Below are 26,023 nucleotides of genomic sequence, written 5' to 3'. Positions count from 1 at the left end.
AGTGTTAAAATGTAAGGAAGAAGTTTCTTTTAAATGCTTTTGATAAAATATATTTCACAATGTTGTCATACTGTTGTAAGTAGCAAAAAAAGCAACGGTGTTTTAAAGCAGTGACTCTAGAAAAATGCTCTGTAGGTTTTTAAATGTTTTAAAATGCAATGAGTATATTCCTTTCTAATGTTCAGTACTTGTGAACTAAGGATTCGCATCTGAAATTCACTTTTATCTTCATTTGGTCATGTAGAGACATTTGCATTTTCCTATGTTCCAAAGCCTTGATAAACCAGACACGGTTGTTTTCTTTAATTAGAACAAACAACAGAAATCTTACTTAAAAATGTTTATTGTAAAAAAGTGGCTAGAAAACAACATAATTTTCACTTCACACTTTCTTCAAGTTATCTATAGATGCTGCTATAGGCAACAATTCACTTTCATTCATAACATATTCGATCATATAAAAATAAAAATATTTACATTATGTCCACATACTTTACAAAATCATCAATAAAAAAGGCACTTGGAGGGGTAATGCTGAAAATATTGCATTTCCTTTGTGCATTTAAAAAAAATAATTGTCAAACTCCCGTGAACCCCCTCTCTTGCACTTATTCCCGTTTTTTTAAAAAAGATTAAAGTTTAGAGGAACTATTCCATATTAAAAGATGGTCAAGCATGCACCAGGAATGTTTGAAGCTACAGTCTTTTTTCTTTTTTTTTTTTTTTTAAAAGGCACATGCGGTTAATTTGTGGCTTTTAATTTTTCGTACATTCTTTTACATAGGTTTTTTCCTCTCTTAATTATGCAGTTTTAAAGCATTTCAGATCATTAATGAAGGCCTTGGCTTCTAATAAAATAAAATAAAAACACAGCAATGAATAATATTAAACATTTACTAAGGTAAACTCGGAATACTTTTTAAGGCACCTGAGATAAATGGTGTCTAGCAAAATTCACTTGGTAGTATTTTTATTAAAAGTTCCACTTAAAATACTGTTTCTTTGGTTGAAATGGCTTGGCAGGAATGTATTGTTAACTTTGTAGCCTTTTCTACGCCAGAAAAGACGACCTACATTTGGCTTCATCTATAAAGATAGCTGATAATGCTTCTTCCTTTAGATCTACTTGAAATGTCATGCATGGTGTCTTTCCCCGTATTTCAGAATTCACACTTAAGAACGCAAATGTGTGACTGAACAGAAACTACTGAAAGCTCATTTCTACTGACATTCTAAGTTCTTCCACTATTTTGTTTGTTTGCTTGTTTGGTGGTGTTTTGGGTTTTTGGCTGAAAAGTAGACGAGAAAACGCCTTTGGATTTCCACTTATCATTTGGAACAGGAGTGGAGAAATGCATCGAGTCCAGGTAAACATTGACTGCATGACTCAGTGTGCTACACAGCAGCCAGATTCCTCATGTTTGTGCAGAAGAGACATTCTGGAGAAAGTTTTGGAGCAATTTTTGCACTGGTATTTCTTCACATCCGAGTGGGTCTGCAGATGAGCCCTCAGATTGGATCTGTCTGCAAAAGCCCTGTTGCAGTGAGGACAGGAAAACGGCTTCTCTCCTAAAAAGGAAACATCGAGGAAAAAAAGAGGATAAAGCTTTAAAAAAGAAGTACATGTTTAGGACACGTAGAACCCACTTTTATGAACAAATGAGCAAATGGAAAGGATTTGTTAGGATCAAGAACGTGTTATAAAGTTAATCAGGCCACAGATACAACAGCTTTCAGCACTGCTGACTGTACTTGCAGAACTCGGTCTTTTCAGAATGTGCTGCTAAGTGCAGCCTCCGAAGACAAGCTGCTGACACCTTCTGCATCTACAGGTGCAGGCAGTACTTTTAGGTTGGGCTCCTCCCAACATTGTCAAATATTTTCATAGTGCTTTTCCTGCTTAGCGCGGTGTGAATTGCTGGAGACAAGGGCTTTGACGGAAAAGCAGCAAACAGCAGTACAGACATTATGTTGTACCCAGCATTACACTCAAAATCAAGTTTTTGCCTCAACAGAAAAAAAAGACTGCTTAGGTGACCGTGTGTTGCTAATTCTTAAGGAGTTGAGATAGCACGTGCAAAACTTGCCAATTGCTTAAGGAGTCAGAAAGCAGCCCCTCATGCATTGCCTTTCTGTTTTGCCGCTTGATTTCAGAGTCAGATGGAGCCTTCTCAAAGTAAGTTAACATAAAATCCTTAAAGCAAAACCTTCAGCTAGTGGAAATGGGCTAAATCACCTAAAATTATCAAGGGAGCAATGCTGATTTATGCCAGTATCTGGCTCACAGTTACAAGACCACGCTACACTCCTCTCCCACCCACCCCCCTAAGAGGGAGAATTTAGCCTTTTAACGATACATTTGAAATTCTGGGGATGCATTTCAAAGTTAGTAAAGAAACACTGCTGGTTTTTCCACCTGTGGAAAAAAAAAATATCAAAAAGGCATCCTGATGTTATAGCAACAAGAAACTGCAGTCGTAATCGTTGTTCTTACCAGTGTGAGTTCTAATGTGTCCTTGAAGTAGCCAGGGTCTAGAGAAAGCCTTGCCGCAGATCTTGCAGACACAAGGTAGTGTGTGGGTCCTGATGTGCATCTTAAGTGCTCCCAGGCTGACATACTCCTTGTCACAGTACTTGCAGCTGAATGATTTCCTAGACTGGGCATCACAGTGCAGCTGCTTATGTTTGGCCAAGCCAGAGAAAGTTGAATAGGTCTTGTTGCATAAACTGCACTGAAACTTTTCGGCTTCGATTGCATGGGGGTCTGAAAGCTTGGACTGGATTCTCTCTTCTTCATCGCTAATGGGACTTTCTGAACCGCTGTGATCTTTGGAGGAGGTGTCAGAAGGTGGAGGTGGGCTGACTCTTCCCAAAGATGAGGGGTATCCAGAAAGCGGAGAGAGGTCGTTGGGTAATGGGGACGGTAGCAGCCCGGTTGTAGTCCACACAGTAATGGGATTGTAAGCTACTGAGCTCAGGATCTCTGGCTGTGGTATGATAGGGACTGGATAGCTTTCATACAGGTATGGGGATATAATCACTGGAGAAAGAAGAAAATTTGCAGGTAAGAGGACCAACAAGTATTTCAAAAGGCAGCAAAATTAACATTTTGGGGATTAAAAGGTGCATAAATTAAACACTCAGTATAGTCATCTGAATATAAGGAGGATTAAGGAAATACTATTTCATACATATATTCTGATGAGCAGGGGCAGTGCCCTTGAACAGACAAATTACAGTTGGAGAGTCTCTTCAAGGCAGCATGCTGTTTCTAAATCTGTGCAGCCTGATACAATGAAGCAGTGAAACGTCCTGAAGGATTTCTGTGAGAGTTTCAATTCTACCACCAACAGACACAGAACAGGAAAACTCCAACTCCTCTCTAAGTAACCGAGTTCAAGTGGATGAGCAAACTTTATGATTCATTCTGGGCAGCATTGCCGTATTTCTCAAAACTCCCTCCTTGTAAGCAAAAGAAAAAAGAGCTAGCAATGAACTAAGCCGTTCCCTCAAGCCTGAAAAGCAATCCCACCCCTCCTCATTACTGCCACGCAATGACCGCAACCTCAGAAGCAACGCGGTGGCATTAGATTTCATTTTGCTACCTGTATGAGTGTCCAGTTCGCTGTAATTCGGTTTCTTGGATGAATTGAAATGTTTCTTGACCAGGAAGGAGCGTGGCATTTTGGATGCAGGGTTTCTCCTTCTTCCAGGCTCTCCTCGTGGGTCGGTGTAACGGTCCCCGGCTGGTGCGCGGCACACACACGCACGCTATCACTGCGAGCGCATCGGTCCCTATGGCGTTGCCTGCCCCGCGCAGTCCATCCACTGTGGTTGTGTAGTGGCAGTGCAGAGGAGCCTTGAAAAGTGCTGTAAATACCCACTAGTCAGGTGCAGGGGGGAAGGGTTTTCCGCTCCTCCAATCACTTCGGGATGTTCTCAAGCACTTTTCCAAACAGGCTGTTTTTCTGGGAGGGCTCTGTGGCTGCTGGCAGGAGGGATCCAATCCCTGCTCGGAGGGTTTGGTTCAGGTTTCAGCTCCTCCCGCTGGAGACAGCTGTGAACGGAGGAGCAAGCTGTGGTCAGAGCGCGTTACCCTGCTACGGAGTGGGTGTATGTTGCTCTGCAGAATTTCTGTCTAGAAAAATGTGGTGGTCAAAGTGCTTTAAAAAAAAAAAAAAAGTTAGTTTACTGATTCAGCTGAATTCTTTTTTTCTTTCTGACGGAGACCTGGATAAGTCATAGGCACTGAGACTTTTTTTTTTTTTTAAAACAAGTCTGGTTTCCAGATGTTTGATATAAGAATTACAATGGAACAAACTGTTCATTAAGGGCAGAAGGGGGGAACATTACAAGATAACAAGTTAGCCGGCAGAGCTAATGGAAGCCTTTGAACTCACTGTGTGCCTGCTCCGTTTGGGAACTGCCTTTGAATAGTTGCGTTTAGGAAAGGCTGGAGATAAGCAGCCTGCCTCCCTAACCTGCGCCCTTCCAGGCAGAAGGGCCAGCGAGATACTGCAAGTGAGTTCAAGGAGAGGGAGAAGCCCTGGAAAAGATGACATTTCAGAGCAGGCTGATAGGTTTTATATAACATGCGTACTGCTCCAGACTGTTCATATGAAGAATACGTTCCTTTTTATTTTAAAAATCTGCAGAATGCAAAACCTCGACCTTTCCTTCCTCGGGAGTAGTTATGTCACTCTTTTGCCTATCCTCTTAGAGCACTGCCAAAGAAATTTTCCTAATTATCCAAAGCAGTTAAAAGATGCACAGATAAGCAAACCCCCCAAAATTATAGACTGGGTAATTTAAATGTCTCTTAAACGTCCTTCTCCATTAGTATATTTAGGACCTCTTGATTTCCTATGGAGGTATAATCTGTATTATGTGTTTCATTTAGGATGAAAGTCTCTTAAATGTGCTACAGAATTTTTTTGGCTATCTAGATTGATTCAGAGGAGATGTTTAGTCACAGATAGGTTTTTTAATTTTAAAATATTTGCATTTTGAAAATATGGACAGATGAATGCTGGTAAATTTCTAACACAAATTACACTTTGATTGACTCTTGGTCTGCCCTCCCCACTCCTCCCTCCCCCCCCCCCCCCTTGTATATTATCTACACCTGCCTGGGCACATACCGGTATGCCGTGCCGGTGTGCCGCTAGGACTCTGTCCTGCTGGGAGGCGGCACGGAGGGGTGTTTAAAGAGACCACCCCAGCCCTTTTTTGCAGCAGGTGTTGGAAGAGACATGGGAAAAAAAAAAAAAAAAGCCCCTGGTTCTGTTAAGACATGTAAGAGTAAAGTGCTTCGTCAAGCTGCGTGACTTCTTAATCTCGGGGATGCCAAAACAAGTGCAGAGAAAGTTAGCCATTTTCAAGAACTGATTAAAAAGATTCAGCTCTTCAGCATCTAACTCTGGTGTCTGTCAGTGAAAGGTGTCACATGGATTTCCAAGCTGCGGGGAACACACCCAAGCTACAGGAGGAAAGGGAAAGTGGCAAGGAAAGGGACTTCCCAGGTACCTGCTTTGCAGCTGGGGTGGAGGAACAGACACAGCTCTTCCCAGAAGGGAGAGCAGCGCTTGCAGAGACGCAAGCTGTTGCTTTCCTCAACTCCACAGAAATGAAGAAATCCGCCAAGCATTTTTAAAAGGTTGCATTTGTGGTCCTGCTCCCCTCTCAGCTCTGTTCCATCTGAGAAGTTCCCGTCCCCTGCCAACTCTGGGAAAGCATTGCATTTCAGGATGTGAGGCATTAGTCTGTATCTAAATTGTTACATGAGCTGTGATTCAGCCCTTGAGCTGGTTTAAGTTTGTGTGTTGAAATGAATGGAGCCATGCAGATTTGCACTGGCTCGGGATCTGTTCTTTTGTATGTTTGTTAAAAGCAAAGGGTCTGATTCACCAGTGAGGTACTCCCTCTCAGGGCATTTTCACCAGCATAACACTGGAGTGATGCAGTTTAAATTAATTGCACTTATATAAATCATAGGAGCGTAAGCAGTTAGCCCACTGGCTGAGCTGATTGAAGGATGTTAGGAATTGGATAGAAGGCATGTTATTACATGGTCCTGAAAGGATATTAACAGCACATACTACCTGAGTGAGGTCTGCTGTCAAAAAAAGGGAGAGTCTGCATGAGGAGTGGGTGAGTCAGAGTAAACAGGTGTTCTGGGTGTTTACAGCAAATGTGGATGAGAGGGCACTCGGAGACGTGCAGCATCCATCCCCGTGCAAGAAAGGAAACACAAAGGTCGAATGCAGAACACAGGAGGAGGTTCCCCCTCCTTGGGGGAGTCAGGGAGGCGCAGGGATTGCAGGGGGCGGTGGATGGCTCTGATGGTCACGCTGCCTGTGGGCAAAGCCTTGCATCCACCTCTGAAAAATCAGGCCCAGAGCTTCCCTCTCACATTTTACAAGAAGCTGGTCTTTTAGGGATTCCTTATGTTTTTACTTTGAAAGCTCGTGTAAAGCTGTCTTGTTAATGCCACTGTGCTGCTAATTGCCACTCTGCAAAGCGGGTAGGAAATGATCCGAGCAATTCTGTTGCCTGAAACCTTGGCATGTGCTTTGTACCAACTAAATGATTAGGACCAAAGTTTCAACCATGCAGCAGAAATGGCTTTTTTTTTTTTTTTTTTCATCAGGCACGGGTTCATGTGCCTAAATAACTACCTATGAGCCTCACTTTAGTCTCCCCATTTCTGACAGCTCCACCAAATCCTTTTTCTTGCCAGGCTGTCTGAGAAGGACAGTAACTTTTGTTACGCAGCTTTCTGGAAATGGAAGAGTGCCAGAACTATGTTTGTTATCAAAGAGGGAAGAAGGACCCAAGATAAGCCATCACCAGCTTAGTTCTTCTCATGAAAGCATTTGCGTCCTTACCAAGCATCAATTACTAGCAAGATCGTGCTAGTTAAATGTAAATGTTAAATATATGGTTAAACACAGCAGAATCAAGAAAAATAGTTTCAGAATATTAAATGAGTTATGCTGGGTCACTGTTCCCAGAGCACAATATATTTCTTAGGCAGCACTGTTAAGTGCATTTTGCCTGGACCTGCCATGGAGCCCATGGAAGGCAGCACAGCGAGTTTCAGAGGAACCCCCAGGAGGCACTGAGCCCAGCAGAGCATACCAAAAATAGCTCTGGAGGTTTATTGATGCAGGTGACGACTTCATCCCGGAAGGGGTAAAAGCACAAGTAACTCACACTTACAGTGTAGCTCTTGCAGTTCATAAGCCTCCTACATTTCGAAGGAAAGAGTGAAATGGTTAATATGAGGAAAAAAAAAAAATTGATCAGTTTTCAATAGCCAGTTGAATGCAGAATTTATCAAATCAGCTTTAGTGTTATCCTGTGCTTTCTTATGTCCTCCTTAGTGCCACCTGGTATATCCTGGTGTAACTTTCGGAAGTAGGAAAGGTTTAGTAGAGCTAGAAGGCGAGGAGTACCTCAGCTGTGATTAGGTTGGATGTCAGAGAGGAATAAGCCCAAAATTAACAGAATAGAGGGAAACAATTAGGGAATGGGATTCCTTCCTGTTGCCTCAACACAGATGCCTTAAGGATTTTTTTCGAAACACGTTTTTAGGATACCTTTTCTTTCATGTTTTGCTCATCCTTCCAAATGCTGACCTGAACTATCAGCAGAAATGACAGCAAATTTAAAGAAGGACCATTATGAAATCATGTCTAGGAACTTTGAAGTGGGTCTCTTAGAGGTCTAAGCCCATCTCTAATTTTTATATATATATATATATATATATAAAATGTTAGCTGCAAATAAACTTACTTTTATTAATAAGATACAAAATGTTTCCTTTTGGATGAAGTAATTCAAACAAGGCTGGCTTCTGTGTGCTCTCTCCTTCACACCTGTGTAACTTCACTGATTTAAGAGGGTTCAATTTAGAGTCAATTTAGCCCATAATGAAGGAACGTGGTCATAGTTCAATTCTCCTGCATTGTTTCTACATGAAGATATTTTAACAATGGGCCAAATTCCCCTGTCATTCCCATCTGTAGTATCTCCATTGGCTACAGCTGAGATATTTCAGATTTACTCAAGCAGAACTGAGATGTGAAGCTAGTCCAATAAATATAACTCTGTTTATGTGTGTAGTACTGTGACAAGTATTCATTAAACAGAAGTGTGTTACATCCCAGCTAAAGCTATTACACTCTGGAAAGCAATGCTTTCTGCATCGCATTACATTTTCCTGATCTTCCAGTACGCCACTGGCGTTACTCATAAAAGGAACAAAAGATTTGAAAACGCTGACCTTGGGATCCAGGGAGTGAAGCGAGGGCTTGCACAAGCGTTAGGCGGTCGGAAAGAGCCACCTGCTGGGGACAGCCACAGCCGGAGGAGCCCGCTCTCCGGAGCAAGACCTGTGCCGGCCGCCCCACCGTGTGGCCAGCCGGAGAACTGGCCAGGCTTCGGGGGTGCACCCCGGGCAGGCGGCTGTACCACCGCCGGGACATTGGGGCACCTCGGCGAAGAGATGTAGCGGGGTGAGGGAAACGATCGAGACATGCATAAATCACTTCCCGGATTTTGTAACAGGGCTGACATCTATGACTTTTCTTCTTCTTCTTTTTTTTTTTTTTTTTCCCTTAAATTATTGTTTGCTGCTTACAGCAAAGTGAGATGTGAAGGCATCATTCAAGATTTCCTGCTTTGGGGAATGCGTGTGTGAGTGTGTGTGTTTATATGACAGAGATGTGCACTGATTTGTCATGTATTGTACATATATATTTACAAAGTATTTATGTATCTATATATACTTATATTTTTATATATACCCCTATGTATACACTTATATTTTTTTATATGTATACACACACACTTATATTTGTGCATATTCTGACATATACTCGTGACCATATATTGAACATTGACAATTCAATTGCATGACAAATATTTATGGGAGAGAAAGTGTCATTATTCCTATGTTACAAATCAGTAACTGAAGCATGAAGAGATTAAGACTGAAATTTTCAATAACTTAGATCTTAAGTGTATTTTAATTAATACTTGTGGTGCCCTTCCCTCCAACAGCCTATATTTCTGTCTTTAAATGCTGCACAAGATACTGTATCATTTCCTATGTAGCAATTGTTATTGTATTTATTTACATTTCTTCTGACAATAAAGGATTATGCAGAGTATAATTTATATTATTAAATTATCATTTATACTAACATGACTTTTAGCCACAGCCTGCTGTAGCTTCACAGATTTTTTTTTAAATACAATAAAAACTAGTTTGATACCTTTTTTAAATTATCCACTCATCCGTGGACTAGAGTGGTTGGATTTGGCTATCTATGTTTTGCCTAGGTTTCACTTCTGATGTTCCCATACCAAACACTTCACACAATGTTTGAAGTGTTTTCTCCATTCTGCAGAAGCCCACGGTCCACTCTCAAGCACGCCCTACCTCACCAAATGTACCTTAAGGTTTCCCACCACCTTGTTTTTTTGACTGAGTGTCCTTGAGGTAGTGACTGCCTACCAGAACATGCAAATGTAAACCTTATCATCATATGCTCTCTGATATTAGGTCGAACTGGTCAATATCAGCAATGTCTCACCTTTGGACTGGGCATAAATGTCTGTATGACACCTCCTCTTCTTGGCCACTCTTCCTACACCCCTACATTACACTTTTTCTAATTTCTTCCTTTAAAAGTGCAGACAGTTGCTTGTTGTCTGGCAGGGAAAACTTGCTCACTCCCCTCGCCTTCAAGTGTGTTGGGTGCAGGAAGCGGCAGTAGCCTGTGGCATTCAGTTTTCGCCCCATGGCCAGCCCTGGAGTCCAGTGTTGCTGCCTGGCAGCCACGGCTGACTCGGGGGCTCTGTGGAGCAGCAATAAGCACGTGGGGCAGCGCAGTGTGCTCTGGAGGGGGACAGCAGAGACCTTCCCCTCTGAAATACATGGGGCATATCTGACACAACTTTCTTGGGCAGTTATCTTAAATTAGTGGATCAGCGGGTGTCTTTTTTTGTTTATTTATCAATCGCATATTTATTTGTTCAAAGGATTCAAATTCGTGAGTTCTTTTCTCCCTCTATCCAACTCCTGGCATCTCAGTGGCGTGCACTGTAGTTGCACTGCTGACAGCTGGGGCACTTTGTGCTCTAAAATGAACAGATGATGTGACTCCATAGAGTTAGTATCTCTATATCAGTATAAATTCATCATTTTACTGTGGTAACAGAAGGTGAGAGCTGCTGGGTTTGCTTCAGTGTTACTCTTCTGCTTCATCCTGAGGCCCAAGAACCTTCTGTAACGCCTGTTGCCCAAAACGATAGTGGTCCTACAAGGCTGGTTCACCGCCTGTATTGCCTATTCTTCATTCCCTCATTTAACATTATGTATTATTGCACATTGGATCTCAGGCAAATGTTGTACTTGACTATTCTTATAACTTCTTGCATTGACTTCACGAACTTGGTCTTTCCATTTTTCAAGCTCTGTTTGGAAATTCCCAGGACCCCAGGAACTTTTGATAGCGGAGATCTCTCTTCTCCTGAGTCCCAGCTCCTTTGCATTCAGACTAGTGCTCTGCTTCTGGCTCTGTTAAGCTTGATAAAGACATCCTGCGCTATCTTCTGCTATCGCCTTGGACAATAACCGTTGCCAGCTGCAGGCCTGATGTCTGAAAGTCCTGTTTTGGTTTTATCTGTTATCGCTGGAATAGCTTTGAGGGCAGGCTGATGTCTGGAGCCTTTGTTTTTTTCCTTCAGTGGTACCTGGCAAAAGGCGTAGCACAGATTGTCAGGGGCTGGGTGATTCAGCATGCCAGAACCTATTTTCGACATTGCAACCAGAGATCTTTTTAGTCCCAGACAAATCACGCAGTATATCTTCAGGATTACCGCATAGTGATTCCTTTGCAGGGCTCTGGTCCCTGACGGGAGGTTTCCCAAACATCCAAGACATTCTTGAGGGCTTTTCACCACCATAAAGCTGCTAAAGCCTGCAAAAATGAAAAGGCACATCTGCCAACTCTGGTTTTCGTGAGTGTGAGGGCGTCTGGGCTTTCTGCTCTCCCCAGGTCCTTACTCAGCAGCTCCACCCGGCCTGAGGGATGTCTGCACTTTGTGTTTCTTACTAGTTCCTGTGAGAGCCTTCAGCTGACTACGGCATGTGCTGGAGGAGTCGATCTCCTTACAGTACGTCTCCGTTAGGCTGCTAGAGAAGGCACAGAGTGACTATTATCTTTTCCTTTCATGGTGGGGACAGTCAGACATCATATTTCAACCAAACTGGTGGCGTGCTTTAGTCACGTTCTCTGGCAATAGTACTACCTTTGCATCAGCTACTGTATATTTCCAGTGATAGTAGCTTTGTTTGTTTGTTTGTTGTTGGGTTTGGTTTTTCTTCTTTTTAAATTTCTGTGTTAACAGTCCATGTCTGCCTGCTGGCTTCAAAACTGTTTTACTGCCTATTGCCAGTACTTGCCACACTTCTTCACCCTCATGTTGTGCTGCCTCTCGGTACCTGTGGGAGCGAGCTGCAGCTGTTTCCGCACATTGGCTAGAACTGGATCTGTCATTGATCCCAAAGTCCAGCTATAGCTATGGTAGTATGGCTGGTTTTTGAATCAGCTAAATTTTTGCTGATCTGTCTCTCTAACTTACTTTTCTCTGGTCCTGAATGTTTCTTCTGCAATAGTGGCTGTCGTTGCTCATGTACTTTTCCTGTTCTTCCTGTTTAGAGACACACAGGATTAGTGTTTCTTTCAGTAATCGTCTCTGCAAGGTGGTATGAAGTGCACCACGAGTGACTGTGTTTAGGGAGATAACTTTTATGCCTCCAATGCTACATGAAGATGCCAGTGATCTCAATTTTGTGGTGTAAGTATCTCATTCTGCTTCCTTTTCTGAGATATAAAAGCAGTATTTCTCCACAGTCTTGTTCTTTTTAACACCGCTTGTTCTGCCACAGAGCTGTGACCTGGTAGTGTGGTCTCACCAGCGTCTCACCAGCCTTTCCCACAGAGGCTGTTGAGGATTTACCCTCATTCCTTCACCTCTGTTCAGGCTGTGTTTTGGCTCCCCGCATGTCTGTGCTCGTGGGTAGCATGTATTGAGAAGTTTAGATTCATGCTCTACTGCTTTTTTCTCTAGTTCTTGCTCGTGCTTTAGTTCTTAGTGAATTACGTCTTTCACCTTCACTGCTATAAAAGAGAGAGACAGAGAGCGAGCTTTCCTGGACTGACCACTGCCACCAGAGTTTATGGATAGTTTGCTGGAAGACTGAGAAGACTGCATTATCACAGATAAATTGTATATGTATAGATATAGATATGAATGTTACTACGTGGAAGAGGTTAGAGACTGCCTTCAGGCACATCATCACAGCTGACTCAAGTCTTCATCTGATCTTTTTTTCCCGAAAACAAGGTGGCTACAGCTAAACTGCCTATAGAAACAGTCCCGTAAAATGCTGAACAATGCTTAAGCCTTAGCTGGGAGGATGCTAATGCTTACAGTCCAAAGCCACGCTAGCAAAACACTAGAAATGAAGCACTGTAGACATTTGTAATCCTGTGCCTTGGCTCTGTTTCATCTGCTAATCCAGATATAGCTCATATTCCTGAAATCAGGCTGATTCTTCGCTGAAGGAAATATTGTTGAATGCTGATATTAAAACAGGACAAATCTCTCGTGTCTCATCTACACCCTTCTTTATAACAGTTCTTTTCATCCTAACAAGTTGTATGCATTGTAGTGTGTATTATGTATCATAGAATCACAGAATGGTTTGGGTTGGAAGGGACCTTAAAGATCATCTAGTTCCAAGCCCCCTGCTGCAGACAGGGACACCCTCCACTAGACCATGCTCCCCAAAGCCTCATCCAACCTGGCCTTGAACACTTCCAGGGATGGGGCATCCACAGCTTCTGTGGGCAACCTGTTCCAGTGCCTCACCACTCTCACAGTAAAGAATTTCTTCCTAATACCTAATCTAAATCGACCCTCCTTCAGCTTAAACCCATTACCCCTTGTCCTGTCCCTACACTCCCTGATAAACAGTCCCTCTCCATCTTTCCTGTAGGCCCCTTCAGGTACTGGTAAGCTGCAATTAGATCTCCCTGGAGCCTTCTTTTCTCCAGGCTGAACAACCCCAACTCTCTCAGCCTGTCCTCACAGGAGAGGTGCTCCAGCCCTCTGATCAGCTTCGGGGCCCTCCTCTGGACTCTGTCCAACAGCTCCATGTCTCTCCTGTACTGGGGCCCCCAGAGCTGGATGCAGTACTCCAGGTGGGGTCTCACAAGAGTGGAGTAGAGGGGCAGGATCACCTCCCTTGACCTGCTGGTCACACCTCTTTTGATGCAGCCCAGGACATGGTTGGCTTTCTGGGCTGCAAGCGCACACTGCCGGCTCATGTTGAGCTTCCCATCCATCAACACCCCCAAGTTCTTCTCCTCAGGGCTGCTTTCAATCCATTCTCTGCCCAGCCTATAGTTGTGCTTGGGATTGTGCCAACCCACGTGCAGGACCTTGCACTTGGCCTTGTTGAACTTCATGCGGTTCGCACGGGCCCACCTCTCCAGCCTGTCAAGGTCCCTCTGGATGGCATCCCTTCCCTCCAGCATGTCAACCACACCACACAGCTTGGTGTCACTGGCAAACTTGCTGAGGGTGCACTCGATCCCACAGTCCGTGTCGCCGACAAAGATGTTGAACAGTGCTGGTCCCAGTACCGACCCCTGAGGAACACCACTTGTCCACTTGTCCACTTGGACATTGAGCCGTTGATCACAATTCTTTGAGTGTGACCATCCAGGCAATTCCTTATCCACTGAGTGGTCCATCCATCGAATCCATGTCTCTCCAATTTAGAGACAAGGATGTTGTGCGGGACAGTGTCAAATGCCTTGCAGAAGTCCAGGCAGATGACGTCAGCTGCCCTTCCCTTATCCACTGATGCTGTAACCCCATCATAGAAGGCCACCAAGTTTGTCAGGCACCATTTGCCCCTACTGAAGCCGTGTTGGCTGTCACCAATCACCTCCTTATTTTCCATGTGCCTGAGCATAGTCTCCAGGAGGGTCTGCTCCATAATCTTGCCAGGCACAGAGGTGAGACTGACCAGCCTGTAGTTCCCTGGGTCTTCCTTTTTTCCCTTCTTAAAAATGGGGGTGATGTTCCCCCTCTTCCAGTCATCGGGAACTTTGCCGGACTGCCAGGACTTCTCAAATATGATGGAGAGTGGCCTGGCCACTTCATCCGCCGGTTCCCTCAAGACCCACGGATGCATCTCATCAGGTCCCATGGACTTGTGCACCTTCAGGTTCCTTAGATATTCTCGAACCTGATCTTCTCCTACAGTGGGCGGTTCTGCATTCTCCCAGTCCCTGCCTTCTGTGACCTGGGCAGTGTGGCTCAAGCATTTGCGAGTGAAGACTGAGGCAAAGAAGTCGTTGAGTACCTCAGCCTTCTCCATATCCTGGGTAACCAGGTCACCCGTTTCATTCTGGAGGGGACCCACATTTTCCCTCGTCCCCTTTTATCACTAACATACCTATAGAAGCTTTTCTTGTTGTCCTTGACATCCCTGGCCAGACTAATTTCTATCAGGGCTTTGGCTTTCCTGATATGTATCTGTCCAGAGGAAAAAAAGAAGAAAAAAATGATGCATTTTATTCAAATTATGTTGTAATTTTATGAAGTATAATTCCAAAACTTCTAAATCAGTCAGTGAATTTCTAAAATTCAGGTCATAGATTTTTCCACTGCTACCGCTGCTCTTTAAAACTTTGTGCCAGCTTAATTTACTCATTATGAAGCATCTATCTCAGTTTATTTTGTATCAGTTTGGTCCTAGCTTCTTATCCATTGCTATCCTCCTATCCTCTTAGCCACACAGCTATTGAAAAAGCTCTAGGTACTTGGTAAATGACTTCAAGAAGATTTACCTATTCATGACATCTTGGAAACAACTACTGTAGATACCGAATATCTCCCTGTTCCTCATGGCAGATGTGATCGAGGCAGGTGATAAGATGAAAATGCTGAGTCCCATATTATAAGCATCACCAGGAAAAAGAATGAGCAATCAGTATGGACAGCTGACTTCTTCTGAAGTGGAATAAAGACTTGCAAGAGGAGGTGACCTGTTGCAAAATCACAACTAACAAATATTCTTTGGCTGGTCCCATTTCAATAAAGAAAAAAAAAAAGTGGGGACACCATATGATGTCATAACCTATATTGCAAATGGAGAGATGTTTGAACCTCGGAAGAGTCACATCCTTAAAACTCTGAAGATTACCTTACATCCTTTTCATTCAGGAGTGAAAAGAGCAGGACTCCAAACAGCAGGATTTCAAGACGAGAGGTAACTCTATGGTTAAGACTTGATTCACTTCATCCTGAGAAATATGTTTCACGTTTCTTCATCCTGAGACACAAGCCCCAGTTCTGCAGCAGATTAGTACCATTTGTGTTTCAGCTGCTGTTTCTCATTTCTAAGACGGAGCTTATGGCATTTCCCTATCTTCTAAGAAGGTCTCAGGACTACTGCTGTAAAGCACAGGCAATATTAATGAGGAGATTAGTCATGCCTTGGAGTGGATTGAAGTCTGGAAGAAAATTCAGAACCAGAAAAGGCTGATGACAAGGGAACTGAGGGAGGAGGAGGAGGAGGCAGACGCAGTTGGAAGATGTGCCCTGAAATTCCTTCAAGGCTGCGTCATTTCCCACCCGAGAAGCAAAAGGAGGTGCCATGTTACTGTGTGCTTGTCCTCCTCCTCAGTTCAGCCATTCTGCTCCCGTACCTTTTGTGCACGTGTCCTTATCATTTTGCAGAGTAAATCTCTGAGGTACCATTTTGAGAGATTATGTGCTGGACAAAAAAAAATCTCAAGCTGGAGCTGAGGCTTTTCGTTTCACTGCCTCCTGGTGAAGCAGAGATAGGAATGAATTGCTCCTGTCATGTGTTATTGCATAATTCATGAGTTGAAATAACTATGAAATGCTTTGCTGAAATTTTAAAGATCAGCAGAGAAAATATGCATTGCAAAATCCAGTTTAGAGCACTGACAAACACAGAATATAGAAAAGAGAGGCCTTCAGGGCCTTTAAGAAGATTGCTTTTCACTTTTTTCCTTTATTGCAGTTCTGTTTCCTCATTAATTACTCTTAATAAATGAGTCAATATTTATGTGGGTGATAACATTGGCTATACTAGCTGCTAGAAATTGCTCATTTCAGGCAACTACCTATTTTGAAATTGCCTAATCCCCAGTTTATTTATCCCCACGTAGAGTAGATTGCTTTGATGTGAAGTTCAAGCTTTCTCAGTGACTTGAGCAGGCTGCGGAGGCTGCTCCTCGAGGAGGTGAAAGGTAACTTTGCCTTAAGTTTAACTTGATTTGTGCCTCCATCAGCAGTGACTACCAAATTACCTATGTTTTCTCATTTGATCACTTTTTCCTTAAGGAATGAAATGAGGTACCCCAAAATAACTTTGAGGTCTAAGTTAAAAAAAACCCAAACCCTAATAAAATGAGCTAATACTGAAAGATCTTTAAAGCCTACTGAAAGTCAGACCGAATGGTATAGCATGTTAACCCAAATATCTGCTGTTCTATGCAGCTCCCAGCTACCACATGGGTTTGATGTACAGATCAGATATCGTTTTACAGTTTATTGTTTGTGGACTGCTTAGCTGCTTATGCAGCCTTTTTGTTGGGGATTCTTTGTGAAATGTATAATGATAATAAAGTTTCATGTAGGAGAGTCAGATAAAAAGAGAGAAGCATATCAGTGAGAAGAAAGAATGAGCAAACCAAATAAATGTCGGGTATTGATCTCCCAGATCATGCAAAGCCTTTGAAAAATATGGAGTCTCTTTCAGATGTTAGAGAAGTCCTTTCAATTCTACTTTACTGACCTCTAAGTGCCAGTGTAGTGCTGTGGTAGTTGACAGGACTATTTGCCTCCTGAATTGCTTTAGGAGCAGTGTTTCAATTCCTTCAGCTTCTCCCTGAACATCACACTTCTTCAAAAATTTCTTTTTATTCAAGCACCTTTGCTAAGAATTTTCCATATCTTCTCTATCCTAAACTGTCATACACTTTTTTATGCATTTCATTGGTTCTTTATATCTTTTTTTCTTCCAGGAACAGTTAAAAGTTTACACATATGAAAAAGATGACAAATGAATGTGCAGCACTGTGCAAATTACTAAAACCTGTCTTAATGACTTAGGTGACCTTCCTTTGCCAAAGTAGTCAGGTATATCTGCAATGTGATGGGAGAAGGATGCAGCAGGACAGCTTAGGGCTATTTTGCATATGCCTGGCAATAATGCTGAACATGTGCAGTAAATGACGAAATCTGGCATTTCTGAGAAGTATGGTGCATTACTGTGCCAGCACAGCCCAGCTGATCTGCACGTGCACTGCAGAAATAGCCAGGACTGGCAGATGTACTGTTCAATTTGTCCTTCACCAGCCCGGAGGTCACCAATAAATGTAGAGTCCTCACATTCCATCCAGACAGAGCTTTCTCCTGAGAAAAGAGGCTGTATCTGAGAGGATCCCATGACACGTGGTAGGCAGGGCTGGGAAGTCAGCTACCTCCATTTCAGTGATGGAGTACTGAGGCACGGGGGAACTAAAAAGGCACACTCAAAGCCACCAAAAAAAAAATCTGTGTAGGAGTGAAGCAGGTCTATTGAGAACAAGACTAATTATGGAATAATCTTTCCTTTTCTCAGCATTATTTTTAACCCATCGCTGAAAGAAGGTGATTCTGTTAGCAGACCTTCGGTTTGTGAGCAAGGGGCAAGTCCCCAAGTACAAAGATAGCTGAGATGAACAGTGACTGAATAGCACATTTTGCTGTGAACCACATAATCAAGTTATTTCTCCAGTTACATACAGTGTCAACTGATGTTACACCTCATGTCTCGTTAAAATCTAGAGTAGTAAGCTACCTGGAGAATTTGAGTAACATTTGAGAAGACATAATAATGCAAAAGATCAAGGGGATTCACTGTTACGTACTGTCAGGGTTGTTAACAAAATTATCGGTGAAGAAGAAAAAGTGAATCAATGATGAATAATCATGTACTATATCAGGTAAGTCAAGCCATTGTCTCTGCAGTAATTAACTGTTCCAATGGTATGGGCTGGCAATGTAATGAGGAAGCAGCAGTGAACACGCACTAATTACATTTGCTTTCAAATTCAGCAGAAGCTGAACAGCTGTTTGGTGCAGTAGGTAAATTAAGTGCACTAGTCAGATCCAATTCTGAAGCGAATCCTTGATGTCACTCAATGATTAATCTGTAGGCTGAATGTTTAAAGGCATGATTCAGCTAAAATATATTGTCACTCGGTGTCTTATTACTTCTTGTTGCCTTGATCACACCTTCCCTCTACAAAAATCCATTTGCGGGGGTGTGTGTGGAATAGGGAAGGAAGAAGCAGCTGAGGAAAGTGGCTTCTGTTGTTGCAGAATTTTCTTGTCAGATACTTGTTTGTGGGGAACAGAAGGAAAGAACAGGATTTGTCCTCTCCTCCTCAGAAAACAGCTGCAGGGACAGTCTGTGAGGCTTGCAGTTATACCCTGTACCTGGAGCCTACTGGACTGGAGGTAAACGAGGGCACTCATCACAGGAAAGAGCTGTCCCAGTTCATCAGATCACCTTAAAAGGCATTTTAAGCAGGAAAGGAAAAATTTAACTGTGTTATGTTAACACATGAAGTCCTCAGGGATTGACTGCGTGGCTCCGTTCCCTACACCAACTGCATCTTCCTAGCTCTTCTGTCACAGAGCCCACCCCTGTACTAAGGACTGGGACTCTGGGCTGGATTCATAAATTGTAACAATACAAACTTTTCTTGCTGTGTTCCTGCTGTTTCTGACAAATACATTTTGTGTTCTGGTATTGCACGCTCTTTCTCTCCAGCTTGTAATTAGACATTGATGGTGTTTCATTTTGGCTGATTTTTTCCACACTCCACAAAAAATCCTGATCTCGACGTGTGATGTGGAAGGGGTTGGCACTGCTCAGTAAGAGCTGAAGAATCACCACAGCTGCTGCTTCTCCATGTAAAGGTTGACAAGACAGTCAGAAATCAAGAGAAAACACATTTACTCTTAGCCAAGTTCCTTGTTAGAGAGAAACAACTAGGATTTACTTATTTAAGGCCTTTACTTATTTACATTCAGCTTCTTATAATGTATGAGGGCTCCTTTACTTCTTCTATTTTTGAAACCCAAAGTAAACCCATAGAAAAACACTAAGTGTAACAAATGGGATAATCTATTATCGTTGTATTATCAAAGGAGCTTTCCTGGTGAGTGACATGTGCCAAGTCATTGCCTTTCGTAATCTGAAGTTTAGGTCTTGGTCTTTCTCCATGCCTTGAGCAGCAAATGCATTTCTTTTATCAGTTTACTTCAGCCAGTGCCCTTTTCTGTCTGACACAGTGATAGACTCCCTTTGATCACTTAAAATATTATTTTTAAAAGGAAATAAGACTGTGTCTGTTTGGTCAATGATGTTTTTGAAAATGAATTAGTTGTGTACAGACATTCTTGTCTCAGGCCAGCACAGGGAATATATAAGGAGTTATGTTCAACATTCTTCTCTGGATGCTACTTCCCTCAGAGCTCATCAGCAGTCCTGCTCTGAAGCATGACTTTGATTTAGGTGCATTTGTTAGCTGCATGAGAATTAGTTTTAGGATTACTAATGAGTCTACAAAGACAGAATCGTGGCAGTGAAAGACAGAAAACAGCCTGTCATCCTCCCTTCAATGAAAGATTGCATGGTTTCCAGAAATGAAGTAACTTGAGTGAGTCATATAATCAGTACTCACAGGGTCAGATGCAAATTTATGGTCCCTAAGTCCTCTCTAAATGCAAATACTGGGGCTAGAATCAGTACTCTGCTAAAGAAAGGATCCGGTATTGGCAATTTCAGCATGGACTGAAATAGATGTAGTTAAAACACATTTAGTGGAATCAAGCTACATCTTTAAAACTGCTCTCCTTGCCATAAAATTGTAGTTTCTCTGTTTAATGTCATAGAAACACAGAAATACAGGAATAAAGAAGTCACTATACTCAAAACTTTCTAGATCTCCCTTTTCTGGAAGCACAACATCAGCACAGAAGAAAAGGTTATAGAGACTTGCTCAATAAACCCCATGTTGTAGTCAGAGCAGCACTGAACCCTATTCCATCCATCTCAGAAAATAACTTACAGTCTCTTTGCAGAGCTCCTTGAAAGTTAAACTAAAGGTCTACGGAATCGATCGCCAAGTATAATCAAACACAGCAAAAGCTAGCAACCACCCCCTCTGTGCTAAAATAAAAATGTGAAAGATTTTTTGCTGAAAATGGAGTCTCATTAGGAAAAAGATCATGAAACAAAGAGTACACTGTTGCAACTGATCTTTTTCCTGTTAAAGGATTGGAATCTTGCATTTAATTTTATGAAAGTGAGATATAACTGTATCTTGTGATTCTGATACCCAATAACTTCTGCCTAAACTTTGGAAAATCACTTAATCTTTAGTATGGTTTTATATGTCCAAAGAGACTTATGACTCATATAATACTTCATCCATTACCATTGATATACAGAAGTGATGCATTTTGCTTTTTCATTCACATTGTCATACTTTCCATGTATTCACTATAGAAAAGTAACTTTCGGTTTGGAAGCCTTTCATACTAGAGCAAAGCATCGAAGAGATCCAAAACAAATGTGCAATTTTTAAGAGAGAGTGTAGTATTTACACATCTGTCTGTAACATTGACCGCCTTGAATTCCTTATACTTTTGCTTTTCAAGAGACAGTGAGAGCACGTCTTTACATTTTCAGCTGCCTTCAAAAAAGAGACAAATCAATCACATAGGCCAGTCACCTATTTACATATAAAACTGAAGACAAAAGTTCTGCTATAAAACTAGTAAGAAGAATGATGAAGAAATAAAGCTTTCTAAGCTACTCAAGAATATTTATATGATTAAAATCCATAATCTGTCAAATTCACTCATAAAGTTTTGCAATTGTTTACAATGTAGAGATGACTAAAACTTGCGTTTGCTCACTATGTGCCTCTCTGACTTTCTGCTTTGAGAAAAAACATGTATCTTCTGTTAATATAAACCTCAACAGATATAAAATAGAAGTGTGCATCAATTTATATTATCGCTGCAGCATTATCCAAAATTCGGAACGAAAAACAGTTGTATAATGTACATAGGTTCACTGTAACTATAGCATAGTGTAGCATAACTATAACATCTCATACTTTAAGAAACAGTAATTTCAAGCTGTATATCTTTGCTAAACTATTATTTTGTACTCTTCCAAAATTTTTTCCAAGCTTCCATTGTGATACACAGAAGGTTTGGTGCTAAACTTTTGTAAGGTCTATCAGCATACCTCTGAGGAAATACAATATAGCACTCAAATGCTTTTTCTGTTTTAAGAGTGTTTCTCTTTCATATGAGAGGATGTAGGACTCAGAGGAAGAGGCCTTGCCAATTTGTGCCTTTGAGCATAGATGCAATTTATTTTTGAGACTCCAATATCATTGGTGATAGTGGGAAGGAAAGTGACACTTGCTGTCCCCATTCGTGCTTGCTGCCAGAGTCTCTAGAAGGGGGCCTCCATCAAAGGGCCCGTTAGACTGGGTTAAAGTACATATTGTGGTCACCTTTTGCGGAGCCTAAGACTTTCCTTCCATGTTTGTGAGAGTATTGTATGAATTTTGTAATATTTTACAGACCTTTTTCACAGTACTCTGTCAGCATAGTAGCGTACTTGCTTAACTCGGAAGGCTGCGTTGACCCTTGGGCTTCGTTTCTTCAGGATTTCTTGCATTGCAATTTAATACATTTCCTTCCGGTTGCCTTGTCTTTCCAAAACCCCCTAGATTTTATTGGTCTTCTAGCACAGAGATCCAAACTGCATATTTCTGAAATTTTCTTGTTTGAGATGCTAATGAGCCTCTTACAGCTATTTCGTACTGATAGCAGTGTCAAGATGTTCCTGCCTTTCATAAAGTGCTCTTTGAAAGATATCCCACCAATTTTGGTTTTAACAATGAACTAAAGGAACACTGAAGAATAAAACCAAGAGGAACTGCAACAAGTGCAGAAATGTGGTGGCATTTTTAAAGCCAACTAGATCAAAAAGAAACTTTAAAAGGCCCTCTGCAAGGCTGCTGGCAAAAAGATGATTCACTGCATTAAAGCTCACAGCTGTTTCAGCATGTGACAGGAGCAGCTGCTGATCCACACCAAAATGCTACACAACACAACACTGTGTTAAAAGACTTGAGTGTAAATGTTAGCAATATCGTCTTTTCTGTGGCTCGACTAATGTGATACTGACCTTTCAAGAGGCTTATACAGAAAAATCAAAGTTTTGTGTAATTCTTCTCTTAAAAATCCATCATACTCTGAGTTAATTCACTGCTCTGTTCTAAAAAAGTGGTGTGTGAATGGTCACAGATATGGCAGAACTAAACACATATTCATGTAAACTAAAGATATGAAATGACAGTTATATGCCAAGATAAAATGAAGAGGCTTTGATACTTGAAAAGCGTCTTTCATCCTGAAGTTTACAGAGGAAGCCTAAACCCATAGTGACACTGGAATGCTACTAGTATACATCAAATGACCACATATTTTTTGTTTGTTTGTTTTTCAACAGTTTTTCTGTTTGGAGATGGTAGAAAACACACACCCACACCCACACCCCCCCATTTTAATTTTATGTATAAATTAAAATATCTTTAAAATTTAAACAAACCCCAAATAAAGGAAACTGTAAGGTAACAGAGGTGTTTTAATATCATCATCAGTTTGGCACTGTAATGCCTTCATGGAAAAACAAGCAGCACTGTGGCAAGCAGAATTTTAGACTTGCTTCCTCTGCTTCATTTGCTGGTGTCAAATAAGCAGTGAGTTCCGACTACAGCATTTCCATGGCCGGAAATTTCATAACATCCTTCTTGGCTATGGATTTCTGGGTATTTTTTGAGAGCTCATTCTCTCAGTGAAGGTACTAAGAAAACCATCCTCCTCCAACCGGCTGCGTCTTTTTTCCTTAAATTTTAGAAACTCAGCACATTAGGACTTGTTCTATCTGTCAAATTTAATAGTGTATAGTATGAGCAAAAATTAGAGGACATGTGGAAACTCACATATGCTATGTATACATAAAAGATGATTGCATAAGCCTTGTTTCTTTGGGATAAAAAGGAATTATGGCTTGCCAGAAGCATGAAGAATAATTTAAGGGGAGTAAGAGAAAAAAGAATAAATTTAAACTGCTTAATCCATCCACTTGCTGATGTTTATGTGCATAGTTCCATATATAGAGCTAAGGATTAGGTCTTCAAATTTTAGCACATTCAAAGATGTCTAAAGTGAACTAGTACATATGAGCACATTTAGCATGTAACATAACAGGAAATATTTTTAATGATGCTATAAAATGCTAACCAGTAAGTCATTAAAGAACATATTTTTATGTTCTTCACTTCACACTCTGCAGCATCTTTTTTACTTATGCAAGCTGATAGAAGGTTTCAGTGTCTTTGAAATTAGTATATCTGCTCTTTAAAAGCAGAAGTTTGGTACTCCAGAGAATAATCTCAAGGAAGAATTTTAAGTCTTATCCTCTGGTTTACATTTAGTAATTTGATTAGTGTCTGTAAAAATGAAAACCTTACAGGTTAGTTTTCTGTTTCTTTGTTTTCCAAGGCAATTATTCACCAACTGTCCAACAGTGATGCTAAAATTACCTATGCAGTAAGACAGAGGAAGAATGTCAAGGTTATTTACAAACTCTGAAATATTTGAAGGGCAATCCAAATTTAGCAGGAAGAGAACAACATCAGGAAGAGAAAGTGTTCTTATCTGAAATTTTCTCTTTGAAAACTGTATATGAAGCAGGCTTGAATATTACACTCGCTATATTACATCTTATGTTTCCTTTGAGCAGATATTTTTACACTACTAGTAAAACCAGTGGAATAAAATTGGATATTTTCTGTAAAGCAAAATGCCCAAATCAGTGAGAGATGCTAATTAACAACAACTAGGTTTTCAGTTCAATTTTTTCTGCCGCTTGATTCTGGGTTTCCTTCATTCCTTCCTTCCTTGCTTGTATTTTTTTCTAACTTATGGATGAGGTTGAATCTGGTAAATACAAAAATGTTCTAGCCTATTTGAGAGATTCTTCTTAAGTTATGCCTTTGTAGCTAAATGTTTTCACTGATCAAAAGAATAATTAAAAATCGCCAACAATATTTTGTTTCTTCCCATGAATGCCTGTGAGTCAATGAATTTGGAAGACTGCGTGAACTTGAGGCATTCTTGCTAGTACTATGTAAATGTGATTTAATGTTGTATGTTTAATCAGACAGAAGTGAAGACTTTGGGTGACATACCACCCTCCTGCAGACTTAGGCATTTTCTTCCTGAACCTACTACCCCAATGCAGAGGAGCGGAGAAGGTTATTTCCCACCGATTGAGTCGATGTAGGCGTGTCCTTGACTTTCTTGGCAGATTTTTGCCCACCTTTCTCTGCATGGGAGATTAACTAGACAGTTAATTGGGTAGCTCCCACTCGGGAGACTGGGCAAGAGGGGGGCGGTGGGCAGGGCTGGATGGGGTTGTGAAGGGGACGAGGGCAGGCTCTGCTGCAGGATGGACCCCAACCCTGCTGTGCCCCGTCATGAGGACATGAGCGTCACCGGCGAGCGGCTCTGTGACGGGGGCCTGCCCACAGCCCCGCTGCAGCTGCCTGGCATGCGCTCCTGTATCCCACCTTACGGCAGGAGGAAATGCCGGTCTGGGAACCTTGCTCAGTGCCCGTTTGAAACGGAGGAGCACGGAAGCGGATCTGGTCTGAGCGCACACTGGCAGGATGAAGCATTTTCCTCAATTCTAGGTGCGTTTGTTTTTTAACACTGAATCTGCTGTTCTCAAGGAGACTTGGTGATGTACCTGAAAACCTATGAATAATAGACTTAAGAAATCCATGCTAAAAGTTAACATTGATTAAAGAAAAAAGGTCATATTAAATTATTCTTTCAATGACAGGAGCAAACTTTTTCCCCCCAGTTTTCAAATAGTTAAATATTTGGAGGGTGTTTTTGATAAATGAACAACTTAGGGAACTTGACTAGTGGGGAAAAAGAAAAAAAAGAGATCGCACATCTCTAAAACATCTGTTTTGGCAGATGTTTCTAGCATTTTGTGGCAATTTGAGAATGACCGTAGCGGCCAAAAAGACTAAGGATATTCTTAGGGTAGCAGGCTATTATTGCATTGTAGATGCCTGATTTGGCCACAAGAGAGCATTGTAAATCCAGAGAAGGCCAGTTTCAGCAAATGAGGTTCATGAGACCTAAATGTGTTGCTTTTTCCCCATTGCTGTCAGAAAGCTCAAGAAATGATGACTATGTTTATTGACGTATCACACAGATAATTAATTATTTAGGGTTTTCCTGAGAAGTGAAAAGGTCACCTTCATTACACATAACTTTGAAAAATACTGAGAGTGATATTGTAGATCATGAAACATTAAAATGCAAGCAGTGATTGAGAATTTCAGAGCCCATATATTTGTTTTCCTTCTCCTTTCAGGTTTGAAATGCATGCATTTCTACATTACTGAATGGTGTGTTTTAAGAAAAATATCATTAACAAACATTACCTTGAAAAAGCAAAGGCTGAGGTCTTTTCTGTTGTGACAGCAAAGATGATGAGAAATGCTGAAAATAAAGTCTGAGAGAGATTACACAGTACTTTCTTCAACATCAAAAAAGAATAGAAACCTAGTAAACAAAGGGTCAAGACCAGAGAAATGGAAAAAATGGAAATCAGGAAGGAAAAAGGAAAAATTAAGCTCTAGGCAAGAAATATTAAATGGTAGTCTAGAAGGCAACATAACCTGATTTCCAGTTGTGCATCCTGTCAGCCTCTGGGCACGCACACAACTGCCCACTG

The 26,023-nt window shown here is 41.5% G+C and overlaps 1 protein-coding gene across 2 annotated transcripts; it reads right to left on the bottom strand.

Moving 5' to 3' along the window:
* Positions 1–325: 325 nt before the first annotated feature.
* Positions 326–26,023, bottom strand: SNAI2 (snail family transcriptional repressor 2). Of its 2 annotated transcripts, XM_054817783.1 has the most exons (4): positions 25,731–26,023; positions 3,606–4,057; positions 2,495–3,040; positions 326–1,569 (listed from the first exon to the last, which is right to left on the bottom strand). In XM_054817783.1, exons 2-4 carry the CDS (start codon positions 3,682–3,684, stop codon positions 1,388–1,390), a joined length of 807 nt encoding a protein of 268 aa, XP_054673758.1. In that variant the 5' UTR covers positions 3,685–4,057; positions 25,731–26,023; the 3' UTR covers positions 326–1,387. The 2 variants fall into 2 exon arrangements, with proteins under 2 accessions (XP_054673758.1, XP_054673757.1); XM_054817782.1 differs by lacking the exon at positions 25,731–26,023 and having other exon boundaries at positions 3,606–4,112.

Source organism: Grus americana, chromosome 2 (assembly GCF_028858705.1).
Source record: "Grus americana isolate bGruAme1 chromosome 2, bGruAme1.mat, whole genome shotgun sequence".
Classification (NCBI taxonomy): Eukaryota; Metazoa; Chordata; class Aves; order Gruiformes; family Gruidae; genus Grus; species Grus americana.
The sequence above is the reverse complement of the archived record's forward strand: the minus strand, read 5'-3'. Positions and strand labels throughout refer to the sequence as shown.

Coding starts and splice junctions, on each gene's coding strand:
- SNAI2 (XM_054817783.1), bottom strand. CDS start 3,684: ATGCCACGCTCCTTCCTGGTCAAGAAACATTTCAATTCATCCAAGAAA. Junction 3,041..3,605: donor CGAACTGGACACTCATACAG/GTAGCAAAATGA, acceptor TTCTTTCTCCAG/TGATTATATCCCCATACCTG. Junction 1,570..2,494: donor ACACATTAGAACTCACACTG/GTAAGAACAACG, acceptor TTTCCTTTTTAG/GAGAGAAGCCGTTTTCCTGT.